Below are 13,602 nucleotides of genomic sequence, written 5' to 3'. Positions count from 1 at the left end.
TCCCGTGTATGTTATTTGTTGCTTTTCCCTTGCTGCTTTTAACATTTTTTCTTCGTATTTAATTTTTGATAGTTTGATTAATATGTGTCTCAGTGTGTGTCTCTTTGGTTTATCCTTATGGAATTCTCTGTGCTTCCTGGAATTGACTATTTACTTTTCCACGTTGGGGAAGTTTTTGACTATAACTCTTCAAATATATTCTCAGACCCTTTCTTTTTGTCTTCTTCTTCTGGGACCCCTATAATTTGAATGTTGGTGTGTTTAATGTTATCCCAGAGGTCTCTGAGACTGTCCTCAATTCTTTTCATTCTTTTTTGTTTTTTTTAATTCTGCTGGAATTTATTTCCACCCTTTTATCTTCCAGGTAACTTATCCATTCTTCTGCCTCAGTTATTCTGTTATTGATTCCTTCTACGGTATTTTTAATTTCAGTTATTGTGTTGTTCATCACTGTTTGTTTGCTTTTTAGTTCTTCTAGATCCTCATTAAATGTTTCTTATATTTTCTCCATTATGTTTCCGAGATTTGGATCATCTTTACTATCATTACTCTGAATTCTTTTTCAGGTAGCTTGTCTATTCGTCTTCATTTATTTGGTCTTGTAGGTTTTTACCTTGCTTCTTCTTCTGTAATGTATCATTTTGTCATTTCATTTTTTTTTTTCTTTTGATCGTTGATGCGGTATGCCTGTCTTTCTGGTTGTTTGGCCTGAGACGTCCAGCACTGGAGTTTGCAGGCAGTTGCATAGAGCTGGGTCTTGGTGCTGAGATGAGGACCTCCAGGAAGCCTCACACTCTGGTGGATATTCCATGATTTCTGAGGTTCTCTGTTAGTCCAGCAATTTGGACTTGGAGCTCCCACCACAGGATCTTGGGCCCGACCTCAGGCCTGGGAACCAAGATCCTGCAAGCTTCATGGCATGGTAAAAAAAAATAATAATAATAAGGAAGAAAGAAAGAAAAAAGGAGCAGTACAATATCAAAGAATTAAAATACAAAATAAAATTAGAAAGATAAAACATATATTAGGAAAAATAAAACTATAATTGAAACAACTGCAACAAGGTAAAATAAAACCAGAACAGAAAAAAGAAAAAAAAAAAAAACGGGGGAGGAAAAACACGCCAAAAGGAGAGCACAATAACAAAGTATAAAGAATTAAATAAAATTAGAGAAGTAAAAGATTTATTAGGAAAAATAAAAATATAAAAGAATCAACAACAATGAATCAACAAGGTAAAACAGAACCCCAATGTAAAAGAGGGAATAAAAAAAAAGAAGCCTTGGCTATTGGTGTGGAGTTTAGCGGGGGTGGAACTTAGGCAGGGTTGCGGTTTAGGGTGGGGTGGGACCTAGATGGGGCGTGACGTTTTAGTGGGGGGCAGGGCCTAGTCGGGGTGATGTTGAAGCATGGGGCAGGGCCTCTGCTTAGGACCTGCACGTAAGGGGAAAGGCCAGATGTCGAAAGGAGGGCCTCTGGAGTGTGGAGTTCCGGAGTTTGGAGGTAGGGCGCTGAGTGAGGTTGTGTGGGTGGGGTTTAGCCCCAGCGCATTGGAAGGGGTCTCAGAGGGGGTCTCCAATTGTAGAGGTGGGGCCCTGGGTGGGGGTGTAGGGGTGGGGCTTGGGCTCTGCGGGGCAGGAGGGAGGCTCTGAGGGCAGAGGATTAGGCCTGGGAGCCCAACAGTCTTCCTGGTGACTAATGGATAGGGAAAGCACTGCCCCCATTCCCTTCTGTTCCTTCACGCCCCTCCCCTACCATGTCCTCCAGGGTCTCCCCCATCACTGCTGGATCCCTAACCATGGGTGGGTCCCGCTGGGTGCAGGAACTCCTCCTCTCCCCCTAACCACCCCTCAGGGGTGTTGGTCCTGGAGGTCCGGCCTTTACTTTTGCTCCCCCTTCCTTCCCTCCCACTCCCTCAGGATCCATGCAGCTGGAGGAGGCATAGGTGGGCAGAGGATCAGGCCCAGGATCTCAGCAGGTTCCTGGGGGCCCAAATGGGCAGTGGAAACCTGGCCACACTCCCTTTTGATCCTCTGCCCTCCCAATGGTTCCCCAATTTGCCCCTTTGGGCGTGGGATGCCTTTCCCTCCCCCAGCCGCCCCTCAGGGCCACCAGTCCCATCCCACCTCCACTTCTCCTCCCCCTTCACTCCCCCCATGCCCCACATCCTACCCGGTTGCTGGGGGTTCCTCCCGTCCCCTTAGATGTCCGTGGTCCCCCACTGGTGCCTGGTAGGTGCCCTAGTTGTGAGGAGATGCGAATACTGCATCCTCCTAGTACGCCATCTTGACTCTGCCCCTCCTACATAATTTACTTTTTAACTACATTTTCTTTCATGCTTTCTGATTTTTATTTTCTTGACTCTGAATTTTCTGTTCCATTTATTCATTTTTCCTCTTTTCTCTCCTCTCCTTTACTCCCCATCATAAGAAATTTCACAGTATTTTTGTTTTAAGTTTTGTATGACCTTTGGTTGGCCTATTTAAGCTCAAAATATAAATCTCACTCCAGTTCAGGGAAATTTCTATTTTCCTTTCACATTTCTTCCCCTGTATTGTCTCTTCTGTCCATTTCTGGGTTATGTATCAAGTGGCTTTCGGAAATTCTATATCTGTTCTCTATCTCTCTTAGTTGTTTTTCTTATACTTCCTGTCTCTTTGGCCTTTTCCGTTGCATTCTGAAAGAAACCTTGAGCTAGGTCATCCTGTTCACTGTGTTACTTCATGAGTGTCCATTCTGCTTACTTGGCACATGCATCAAATCTGTTTATTTACCAAGGTTGCTGACTTACTTTTTCATAGCCACGTTCTGTTTTATAAGTGCAGTAGTCTTTCTGATCATTGATGGTAATTATACAACCATTAAAATTTTCTATTTACTATTTTAGCAGTACTTTTTTTCCTTTCCATTTTAAGTTTTATCTCGTGTAGTTTTCTTTCTCGAATGTTTGGTGATTCTTGGTTATCTCCTCATGTTTCTTTGGGCACATGGCCAAGTGAGATATACAGGAGCCTGTCTTCTGCGTGTGGCAGCCTCTTGTTCTCCTAAAGTCAGCAGGTACTGGGACACTGTCCTGTTTCTCTGAGCTCAGACACCCTTCCTTCATTCACTGTTACCCAAGGGGCCGTGTCAGTGCTTGCTGCTATGTACACAAGCATGGGAGGGGAAGAGCCCACTGCCAAGCTCATCTCAGTGTAGTTCTCCAGCTGGTCATCTTCATGAATGCCTCCCAGATCTCCTTCAGAAACACAGCTAACTCAGCCCCGGTTTATCCTGCATGCTTGTTTCTCCGTATAGTTTATTTTGTCTCCTTTCTACCTTCTAGGAATTCAAAAATTTTTTTCTGATAGGCTGAGTGCACTTACTGATTTTGCATGGTTATTGATTTTATATAGTCATTTGGAAAGTAAAAACAAACCAAAAAATGAGAACATACTTAAATTATTCAATGACAGAGAAAATTATCATAGAATACACTAGAAATCGTGGTGAGAGCACTTTATGGGGAATGCATTCAAAGCTGTACCCTGAGATGCTCTACTCAGAGAAAGAAAAATCATAACTTTAAATCCAATCAGTATTCAAAACAGAAATGAATTAAGTATCCAGCCTAAGAATTTAGAACAAGAACAATAAACTATACTGAAGGAAGTAATTAAGAACAGAGATTAATAACAAAACTTCAAGAAACAGCTGTTATAAAAATCCAACAGCTTGTTCTTTGATAAGGTCAACAAAATGAACAGATCTCTGGTAAGTCTAATGAAGAAAAGATTACACAACTGCATTTCTACTGTTTCTACACAACAGTAGAAATGAGTGGCTAGAACCACAGTTTTAGAAAAGATTAAGTTTATATTACTATATAATACTATGCCAATGAATATGTGGATTAAGTGAATGGTTTTATGAGAAAATGTAAAACTCTAAAATGATTCAAAGAATTAAAATAAAGACAAATGAAGATGTGAGTGATTTCTAAAATTTTCTGAGAATTACTTCTCCCTAACAAGCTAAACTTGGATAATTTTCCAGGCAAGTTCATCAGAATTTTCAAGAAACAGATTGTTTTTCTATGTTCTACGAATTGTTTCAGAGAAAGGAAAAAGATTAAATAATTTAGAATTAATATTATTTAACTGTCATCCCCATGATGTCACAACCTGGTAAAGGGAGAAGACACACAAACACACACACACACATACACACCCAGAGATTTATAGATATTAACATCTGAAAGAAAATTCTAACCTAATGGGATTTTTTTTTTCTCTTAAATAATTTACCAAGACATAGTAAGGTTTTTTCTTGGAGTGCAAAGATGACTAGCTATATATTATAACTTTTTATATCATATCACTGCAGATATGATAGGTCATGAGAGAAAAAGAATTTGACTACCTCTGTAGTTGTAAAAAATGGGCATTGGTAAGTTAAAATCTATCAATTAAAAAAAACATAGTGAGCTAGAAATAAAATTTTTTCTCTTAAGATACATATAGTCTTCCAAAGCAATAACCAACATTAATGTCAGTGGTAAAATATCAGAACAGTGAACAACATAAGGGTATTTGCAACCCCTACCGCTAACCAGTGTTGTTCTGCAAATACTAATCTAGTGCTTCTCGATGTTATTTGATGAAAAGCTCTTTTTAGTGAAGGGGAAAAAACCTTCAGTTTTGCGTGGAACAAGGTTTGGGACTTGTTTTAGTCAACTTGATAAGACAAAAATAAAAAAAGGAGTTTGTCTAATTATTGGAAATAAATAATTTATAGATGACAGCAATCTGCCCGTACAACCCAAGAGAATCAACTGAAAAATACTTAGAACAAATGGAGTTAGAGTTGGTTATAAAACATTTATATAAGAATCAACAACTTCCTCAAATATTAGCAAAAAATTAATTAGAAAATAGGGGATAAAAAGATCTCATCAAAAAGCAACTATGGGGACTTCCCTGGTGTCACAGAGGTTAAGAATCCACCTGCCAATGCAGGGGACACAGCTTCGAGCCCTGGTTCGGGAAGATCCCACATGCCATGGAGCAACTAAGCCCGCGCGCCACAACTACTGAGCCCGTGCACCACATCTGCTGAAGCCCGCGTGCTTAGAGCCTGTGCTCCGCAACAAGGGAAACCACTGCAATGAGAAACCCACACACCACAACGAAGAGTAGCCCCCGCTCGCCACAACTAGAGAAAGCCCGTACACAGCAATGAAGACCCAATGCAGCCAAAAGTAAAATAAATAAATAAATAAAATTAAATAAAAAATAAAAAAAGATTTAAAAAGCAACCATGTAAAAAATTGCTCAATCCCTAAAAAAAAGAACCCCCCAAAACCCCCCAAACCTAACCCCCCCCAGAAAACCTGAGAACTTTCCTGTGATCCATTAAAGTAAATTTGAATAAAGTAGAGATGGCTGATACCCCTTAGTGGTAAAATCAATACTGTAATAACTACAGTTCTATCCAAATTAATTAGTGAGTTAAATGGAATTCCAATAAATATCTCAATGGAATTTGATGTAGGTTGAAAAACTATATCTACACTTCAACTGGGAGAATAAGCACAAAATTAAACAAGAAGTTTATAAAAATACGGATAATAATTTGTATGTTTGCTGGGGCAAGGAGGGCTTACACTATTAGCTATTAAAAAACATTACAGACTCCCTTGTACTGCTGCTGGTAAAAGGGGAACTGAAGGGCTATCTGACGATACCAAATTCTAAAGAGTTTCCTAAATATAAAAGTATTAGATCTAAAAGGTATACATCTATTCTGAGGAAATAATCAGAGATGCACACAAGTTGTTTATGTAAGAGTGTTTATTTTAAAAATCATCTTAATGGAAAATTTGAAACCATTTGTTCAGCAGTAGAGGATTTGAAGATTTTGAAGTTTGGAATACAATGCATCAATTACTACTGTGTTTTAATGACGTAGGAATATGCTCACCTACGTGAAACTGAAAAAAGGCAAGATTATAAAATAGAGTCTGGGTGAGTTTAGAAGCCTACGTCTTCTTCTTATGGTACTTTGTGTGTGGATTACTTCGTGTCTCTAAACCTTATCTGTTATGGATGATAGTGATGTTATTTACCTCATGACATTGTTTCTAAGATTACGTGAGAGAGAGCACGTGGAGAGTTTATCCTATTGCCTGGCATGTGGAAGCCTGTAAGTGTGACTCGAGGTGTTGATAAGCAGTTATAATTTCTGTATGTATGTAAATCAAGAAATGAGGGAAATATACTGACATGTTAAAGGAGCTTATCTCTGGGTGGAGGGTTTTAATGAGTGATGATTATGTTTTCCTTCATAGTTTTTGTATTTTCTACATTTTTGACAACGTATAAGTAAATTTCATGAGAAAAAAAAATTTCTTAAGTTAGAAGGAAATTTAATTTCTTAAAAAATTTCTTAAGTTAGAAGAAATTTAATAGGAAGTATTTATGGGTGGGAGATAGAGAGCTGTGTGATTCAATGACTATTGTAGCTGAAAGTCTACAATAGTAGACTTTTCAGAAAGCTGAAAGTTTCTTTATATTAAAATGATAGAATTAACAATAACTAGTAAGAAAGGAGTACACATTATTAATGCTATTTTTTCACTCTCCTACTTTACCCATGAGTATTTACTTCCTTGGATTTGGTTGGTCTCCTCTCGATATTTTGAGGTCATTTCCACTTTTTCTCATAGCCAAGGACATCTTTGTTCTTCTGGGCAAAGTTACTACTATGGGGAGCCACAGAACCAAGACTCCTCTAAGCTGTCCCCGGCCCCAAACTCTTCTCCTGTTTTAAAAATCATTCAAAGTAGGGGTTCTTGAACTTCATGGCATTAACTCTCCTGCTTCTACTATGCTTTCCCTCTCGTTGAGTTGAGAGAACACTCTCTCCCGGGAGAAGTATGTCCTGCCCGTGTGATGGCACTTTCATGTTTACATAAAGCAGTCGAGCTGAACCATGTCAGAACACGTCCCACCGGAATTCAAACATGATTTCAAAATGACCCTATCCTAGTCTCCAGTTACTACAGCCTTGCTTTGGAACATGCCTTTAAACTCATCAGCTTTCTCAAGCATCCAGCCTTGAACACACCTGTTTGTTGTATAGTTGAGCCTTTGGTAAACTGCAACACAGAGAAGTGATTTCTATAACCTCTAGCAGGAGATGGTGACCCTTTTCCTTCTTGCTGTTAGCTTGGGCCCCAGCACTGATCCCTGGCAGCCCTTCCTCCAGTGAGAGCAATCCTGGCAGGGTGGGCACAGAAAGTGGCACCGTTTGCAGTGTTGTCCTCATTGACCAGTGTTTACAGGAGCTTCTGCTCTTGGCATCTCCAAGATGATATTTTGTTTTTCCTGGTACTTAAGTACCTTCTCCGTATGGAGCTCTGTCTGAATGCAGGGAGATGAGCAGAGCAGTGAGAAGACACACACTCTTTCCCCTGGGAGCCTTCATGGATGCACTTAAAACGTCGAACATTCAGGAACATTTATTCCTTGTCTCTCATTTGCATTCCTTCCTTCGTATTCCTGTGTCATATTGCTTGAACTTGTATTCAGTAATGCATCTTTTTGTTTTGTATCACAGTTGTTTCTGGGTCTGTCTCTCTCATTATACTGTGATTTCCTTCAGGTTGGAGCTGGGTCTTCCTTGCATCTGTACCTTCAGCCTGAATCCAGGTGTCTGGAAAACGGTTGGTGCTTCACAAATTTGTGTTGAGTGAGATAAGATTTGACAGTGTCTCAGATGCTGTGCGTCATGTCCCTCTGGCTTAGAGTGTTTTGATTTTCTTAATGTCCAAAGCTCAGTCCTTGGAACAGGAATGACTTATTTTGTATCTGTCCAACGAGGTATTGCACTTATGTGTGAGAACCGCATCAATGAACCAGGAATACGCTTATAAAGCATGCAGATGCATCTGCAGTGGCTGTCAGTTCAGCAGAACAAATTAATTAGTTGAAATAATCCTTTGTGGCACCAAAGGAAAACCAGCCTCTCCCTAGTAAATATGGTTTGCTGCTTATAGAATAATAATCCTGAGTGCAGTGGAGCTAGAGCCCCCCCTTCTGCCACCTGGAGCAGTGGTCTTGCATGATGATGCCTCATCAGTTCCCTTACCCTTCCCTCCTGCTCTGTTTTCTCCTCTCCCCTGTCCTTGCCTCTGTAACAGGATGCTGCGTGCTCTTCTCTTCCCATCCTCTTTACTTCTTCCCTGAGAGTCCTTGGCTTCATGATGTAGTATTTTGCTCTTTTACATTTTTACATATTAAAAACTGTATATCCACTGGGATTTTTAAATAAAGGAAAGCATAAAGAAACAGAAATGGTCTCCCACACAGATAAACCTTCTTGATGGTTTGAGGAAGTAATATATTCACATGGTTCAAAAATTAAAAAAAAAACACTACTTATGATATTAAAGTTTCCTTCCTCTGCCTATCTACTCGCTAGGCTTTTATCTCAGTGATAGTTATAGTTAGCATTTTAGTATGTGGTTTACCATAAAAATGTCTAAAATATGATGTACACCAGCATATGAGTTAAAATGGATGTATGTATATCTTTTCTATTTACATGGAAGAGTCCCCCACAAAACTGCTCTAAACCTAACTTTTATTATTTAATGTGTCCTAGAGATCTCACCATAGGCGCCCCCCTCAGTCTATCAATTCTTTGTAACTGCTGCATAGTATTCTGTTGTGTGGATGGTCTACCTTACTGTGCCAGGTCCTTGTTAATGTGCATTAAGACTTTCTCCTGAACTTTTACTGTTTCAATAATACAAGTATGCCTCTCCTTTTTTTTTTTTTGCCTCTCTTTTTATACATATCTTTGAACACTTCTGCAAAGGATGTGTACATTTTACATATCAATGTTTATTGCTCTCCAAAAACGAAATTAGTTTTTATTAACTTAGACACTCCACCGAAGTGCTAGGATGTACCTGATTCTCTATCATACTTTTCCAGTTTCTCTCACTGTGATAGAAGAAAAAATTTATCTCATTGTTTTGATTTATATTTCTTTGACTTTGTGTGAAGATGATGACTATGTTTAATTTACAGGCAGTCTGTAGTTTATCTGCCAACTTCCTCCTCCTATCCTTTGTGTGAAGATGATGACTATGTTTAATTTACAGGCAGTCTGTAGTTTATCTGCCAACTTCCTCCTCCTATCCTTGGCCTTTTTCTGTTTGGTGGTTGTGTTTTCCTTGTTGGTTTATATAAGGTCTTTAGCTACCTCCTCAGGCCTTCCCTGAGACTCCATCTAAAATAGGAACTCAGCCACTGAGCCTCACAACAGTGTGTTTAATCCTCAGCATAGGATTACGGGCAGATATTTTTCTCACTTATTCATGGGCTTCGTTTTTTCCAGAATATAAACTCTTAAGGAGCAAGGATCTCATCTGTCTTGTTCATTATCATTTCTCCGTCTTGTAGATCCAAGCCTGCCTCATAATAAGCACTCAGATATTGTTGAATGACTGAATAAAATAATTGAATTAGCCTATGTATGTCATAAACATTTTTTTAAGTTTTTTTTCCCCCAGTTGAAGCTTTGCATTTTTATACAGCCAAATTTATTAATCCTTTTCCTTTATGATTTCTGGACCTTCCTCATTCCAAGTTTATAAATAAACTTACCCATGCCTCCTTTGGAAACTTCTGTGGTTCCATCTTTTAGATTCAAATCCTAGGGCTCTATAAAATTTATTTTGATATAAAAATAAAGGATCTTGTCCTAATTTTCTCACAGTAGTTGGCTAGTCCATCATCATTCATTGAACTCTCTCTCCTGCAAGGGTTTAGCACAACAACTTATGATAAACTGTGTTTCCATGTAGTAAGTCTTTACCTGGACTCAATCAGATTGTTTTAATTACTGTAGTTTCATGATATGTTTTAATATTTAGGGAAGCTGGTTCTCCCTCATTTCTTTTTTTTTTTTTTGCGGTACGCGGGCCTCTCACTGTTGTGGCCTCTCCCGTTGTGGAGCACAGGCTCCGGACGCGCAGGCTCAGCAGCCATGGCTCATGGGCCCAGCCGCTCCGCGGCATGTGGGATCTTCCCGGACCCGGGCACGAACCCGTGTCCCCTGCATCGGCAGGCGGACTCTCAACCACTGCACCACCAGGGAAGCCCACAAAATGTTTTTTAAAAAGGCACAATAAGCCAGTATGTAGAACAAAAGAACAGGCCAGGAGGCTGGAGCAAAAAAAACAAACAAACCAGGATATCAGCACAATTTCAAGCTGGAAAGTAGAGCAGGAAAAGGCAGAACTCATTTTCAAGAAGTGGTAACACTGAAGTTGAAGCAGTCCCGATACAAGTGTGGAATTGGAGGCAGCTGGTATTTCTGAGGGCTAGGGTTGAAAGAAGGATGACTTGGAAATCTAACTCAGGAATGGTAAGATCCCTAGGACCCTTCCCCCACCTCACTGAAAGTTTAAAAAAAAAAGTTGTAAGGATGAGGGATGAGGATGGTGGTGTACCAGGAAGGGAAGTTGGAATTGGGATGGAGGTAGTAATAGAGATATAAATCTTCTCCATGGTAGGAAGCCAAAAAAAAAAAACTATTTTTTTTTTAAATTAAGAAATAGAATATTCATGCTTTGAAGGAGATAAATGACAGATGAAACCACACACAAAAATTGAACATGATTGTGTGGGTGAGGGAGAGGACTGGAGCTTCTTTTATTTTAATATAAGCCTAGTATAAGTAGTACTGTTGCTTGGTAGACTTTTAAACTATGTTCATATAGCGACAAAAATTAAAATGAAAGACTTTATGCCATTGTAGAGAATGGGTCTCTAGCACAAGGCTTGGCATCTAGGTATTTAATAAGTACTTGTGAAGTGGCTGAATGAATATTATTCAGTTATTTAGAAAAGTCTCCAATTTCACCCTTGTCATTGGTGCTAGGTAGAAATTAGAATTAAATAATGTGCTTTAGGGATTAATGAGTAGCATATTTGGATTATCACAGTATAAGAAACCAGTCTTTTTATTCTGGAGACTATAGAATGTTGGAAGGCCTTTGAGTATAGTTAAAAGAACAAAATGTCAATCTGAACTTTGAATTTATTTTATACTTTTCATCATGGAAGTATGGGGGTTAAAAAAATACATGTGTTCGTATGTGTTTATCAAGAGGTGACAATATTTTCTCTCTCAGAAAACCTCTTTGACTTAGGCACTAACTTATGACGTGGGCCTGATAACTTCCCTCTGCCTTTTTCTGTCTTTGACATGAGGTTATAACTTGGTCTGCCTCAAGATGTATGCAGTTGAGTATTGAGATTCTCTGGCACCTAGTTCTTTGGTTTAATACTGTAAACACAGTAACTGAGTGTGGAAGTTGTTGCCTCTTCCAAGAATATAATCAGAATGTCAGAAACTAGAGATTTAGTTTTAGTAACATGATCTCCTATTTGAAGCAAAGTATCCTCTCCAGGGAGTCCAAAGTTCTGCTAGTATATGAAGTAACCAGTCAATGATAGGTGAGTATTATTCTCCAGAATGGAAAGTGTTTTTGGAATTGCTCTACAGAATCAAGTCCAATATATATTTGTAAGTAGCCATGAATTTGTTGGGAAAAAGAAGCTTTTTTTAGAGAAATTGCCAAGAAATAGTATTGTGTAACATTCGTTAAGGAACTAATTTGTTTTTTCTTTGTAAGACACAGGTGAGCTTGGCTCACATTGTGTTTTCCTCTGTGTTACGTTGTACCGAATGGTCTAATATCTTGAACATGCACATTGGCTTTTTAATCTCACAATTTTACACTCACAGAGTTATTATTTGACTAAGGCACAATTATTTTTGCTACCTGGTTATGTAAGAAAATAATTTTACATGGAAATGGTACTCAAGTAAAAGTTTCAAAAATGAAATATTGTACCAGCTAAGGTCAAATACTTAATTGATTTGGGTGTCTTCTGTACAACCATGTTAATTGAAAACCATATTTTAAAATTTCATTGTTCCTAGAGTGAATTACTGGAATTTAAACGAGAGCAAGAGGAGGAAGAAAGAGCCAAAATCCAGCAGGCTGAACACAGGAGGTATAAATGGCAATAAAATGAGCATCCTTGGTTAAAACACTACCTATAAAGTTTTTTCAATGTTTTGGGGAAACACTTAAGTAATATTGAATACAGTTTTGGAATCTATATTACCTTTGAATCTTTATATTATTGGGGTGTGGTATTTGTGAGGATGCCAGCTGCTTTGCGTGCACACACACACACATACATGTACAATATCCAATTCTTCTGAACTGGTGGCATAAATTGACACTAGAAAGTGAAATCAGCTCTCAAGCTATATGTTTATTTAGGTCATACTTAATTTTCCCCCCATGGAACAAAGCATATTAATCCTTTGATATGATGCTTTACCATATGTAGACTACTTTAGAATGATTGAACTAGTATAGATGGTAAGATACTCATACTTGAATATAAAAGCTCAGACAAGAACTACCATTAAAATTGTTTTATGTTGACTAACATATTAGGGAAAAAATCTTAAAATAGAACTAGTAAGTAATTTTTAATAGTGGAAATAGTCTCTATCTTATTTCTAATGTCAGGCAGTAAGAGTACCCAGAATATCATGTTGATGTTGGACCAGTGCTCGTAACTACCATAGATATCATTATTCTAGATTTTCCTAGGGAGCAGCTGGGTTATTTGAGTTTACTGCAGTGTGATTGTCTCAGGAGAAGAATTTAATGTAAAGGCTTTCATGACTTAAAGGAGCAAATTCTTTTGAAACTGACTGGCTTCACTTATGTGTTTAACCCTCCCACTATCACTAAGGTGTATTTTTAAATTGTGGTGGTTTCATTTTGTAAATGAGACTTTAAAAAGTGTTAATGGAAGCTCCCAGTTCTGCTGCAGCTGCCAACCGTGGATGTGTACTCATGTTATTTTGACTGGATTTTTCTGCTTCCATAGCCCAGTCAGAACAGTTTTAAAATATCAAATGTGAATTTATGTGTTCTTCTCTGGTTATAAGGAAACATAAAAACTCTGATACACTGGTTAGACTATTTTGTTGGGTAAAGGGGAACTGTTACTGCTACCTATTTTATAATAAAGTAGGTCATGAATTAGTCTTTTACTTTTCTTTCTCTTTAAAAGTCTTCCTATTAAAAAACCTGATATTGTATTTCTATAACACTGGTTAGTAGTAGCCAGTTACTTCTCTGAATTTCTGAGAATTGGATTATAAAGCTTTAAGCATTTTAAAGATAGTGGTATGTCACATTAATAGGTCCCATTGCTAAGAAATTAATCTTCAATGGGCACCCAATAAAAATGCATTATTTGATTAGAGGTGGAAAAGATTACTTTTTTGTTACAGGAACCTTGACCCTTATTCTTTATTTCCTTATTGCTGAACACCTAAATATTGGTGGCACTATTTATTTCCTACATCTCCTATTCTTTCTATTGATTCTAGTTAAATGTAGATCCAAATTTAATCCAATAGGAAATCTCTCTGGATAATAAACTCAGTAATCAGTTCTGAAGCAACTGATCAAGTCTTTAAACATATTTTATGCTCTCTATCAGCTTTTGA

At 38.2% G+C, this 13,602-nt stretch overlaps 1 protein-coding gene across 3 annotated transcripts in view; it reads left to right on the top strand.

The window, feature by feature from the left end:
* EPSTI1 (epithelial stromal interaction 1) overlaps nt 1–13,602 on the top strand; it is a 100,415-nt gene that overhangs the window by 75,691 nt on the left and 11,122 nt on the right. For all 3 annotated transcript variants that reach the window (XM_027116182.1, XM_027116183.1, XM_027116181.1), the window contains one exon: nt 12,004–12,077. In XM_027116182.1, coding sequence (XP_026971983.1) covers nt 12,004–12,077 — 74 coding nt within the window. The remainder of the gene's footprint in view (nt 1–12,003; nt 12,078–13,602) is intronic.

The sequence above is a fragment of the Aethalodelphis obliquidens genome, unplaced genomic scaffold (genome assembly GCF_003676395.1).
Source record: "Aethalodelphis obliquidens isolate GAN/ISIS:26980383/991018 unplaced genomic scaffold, ASM367639v1 scaffold16, whole genome shotgun sequence".
Taxonomy (NCBI): domain Eukaryota; kingdom Metazoa; phylum Chordata; class Mammalia; order Artiodactyla; family Delphinidae; genus Aethalodelphis; species Aethalodelphis obliquidens.
The sequence above is the reverse complement of the archived record's forward strand: the minus strand, read 5'-3'. Positions and strand labels throughout refer to the sequence as shown.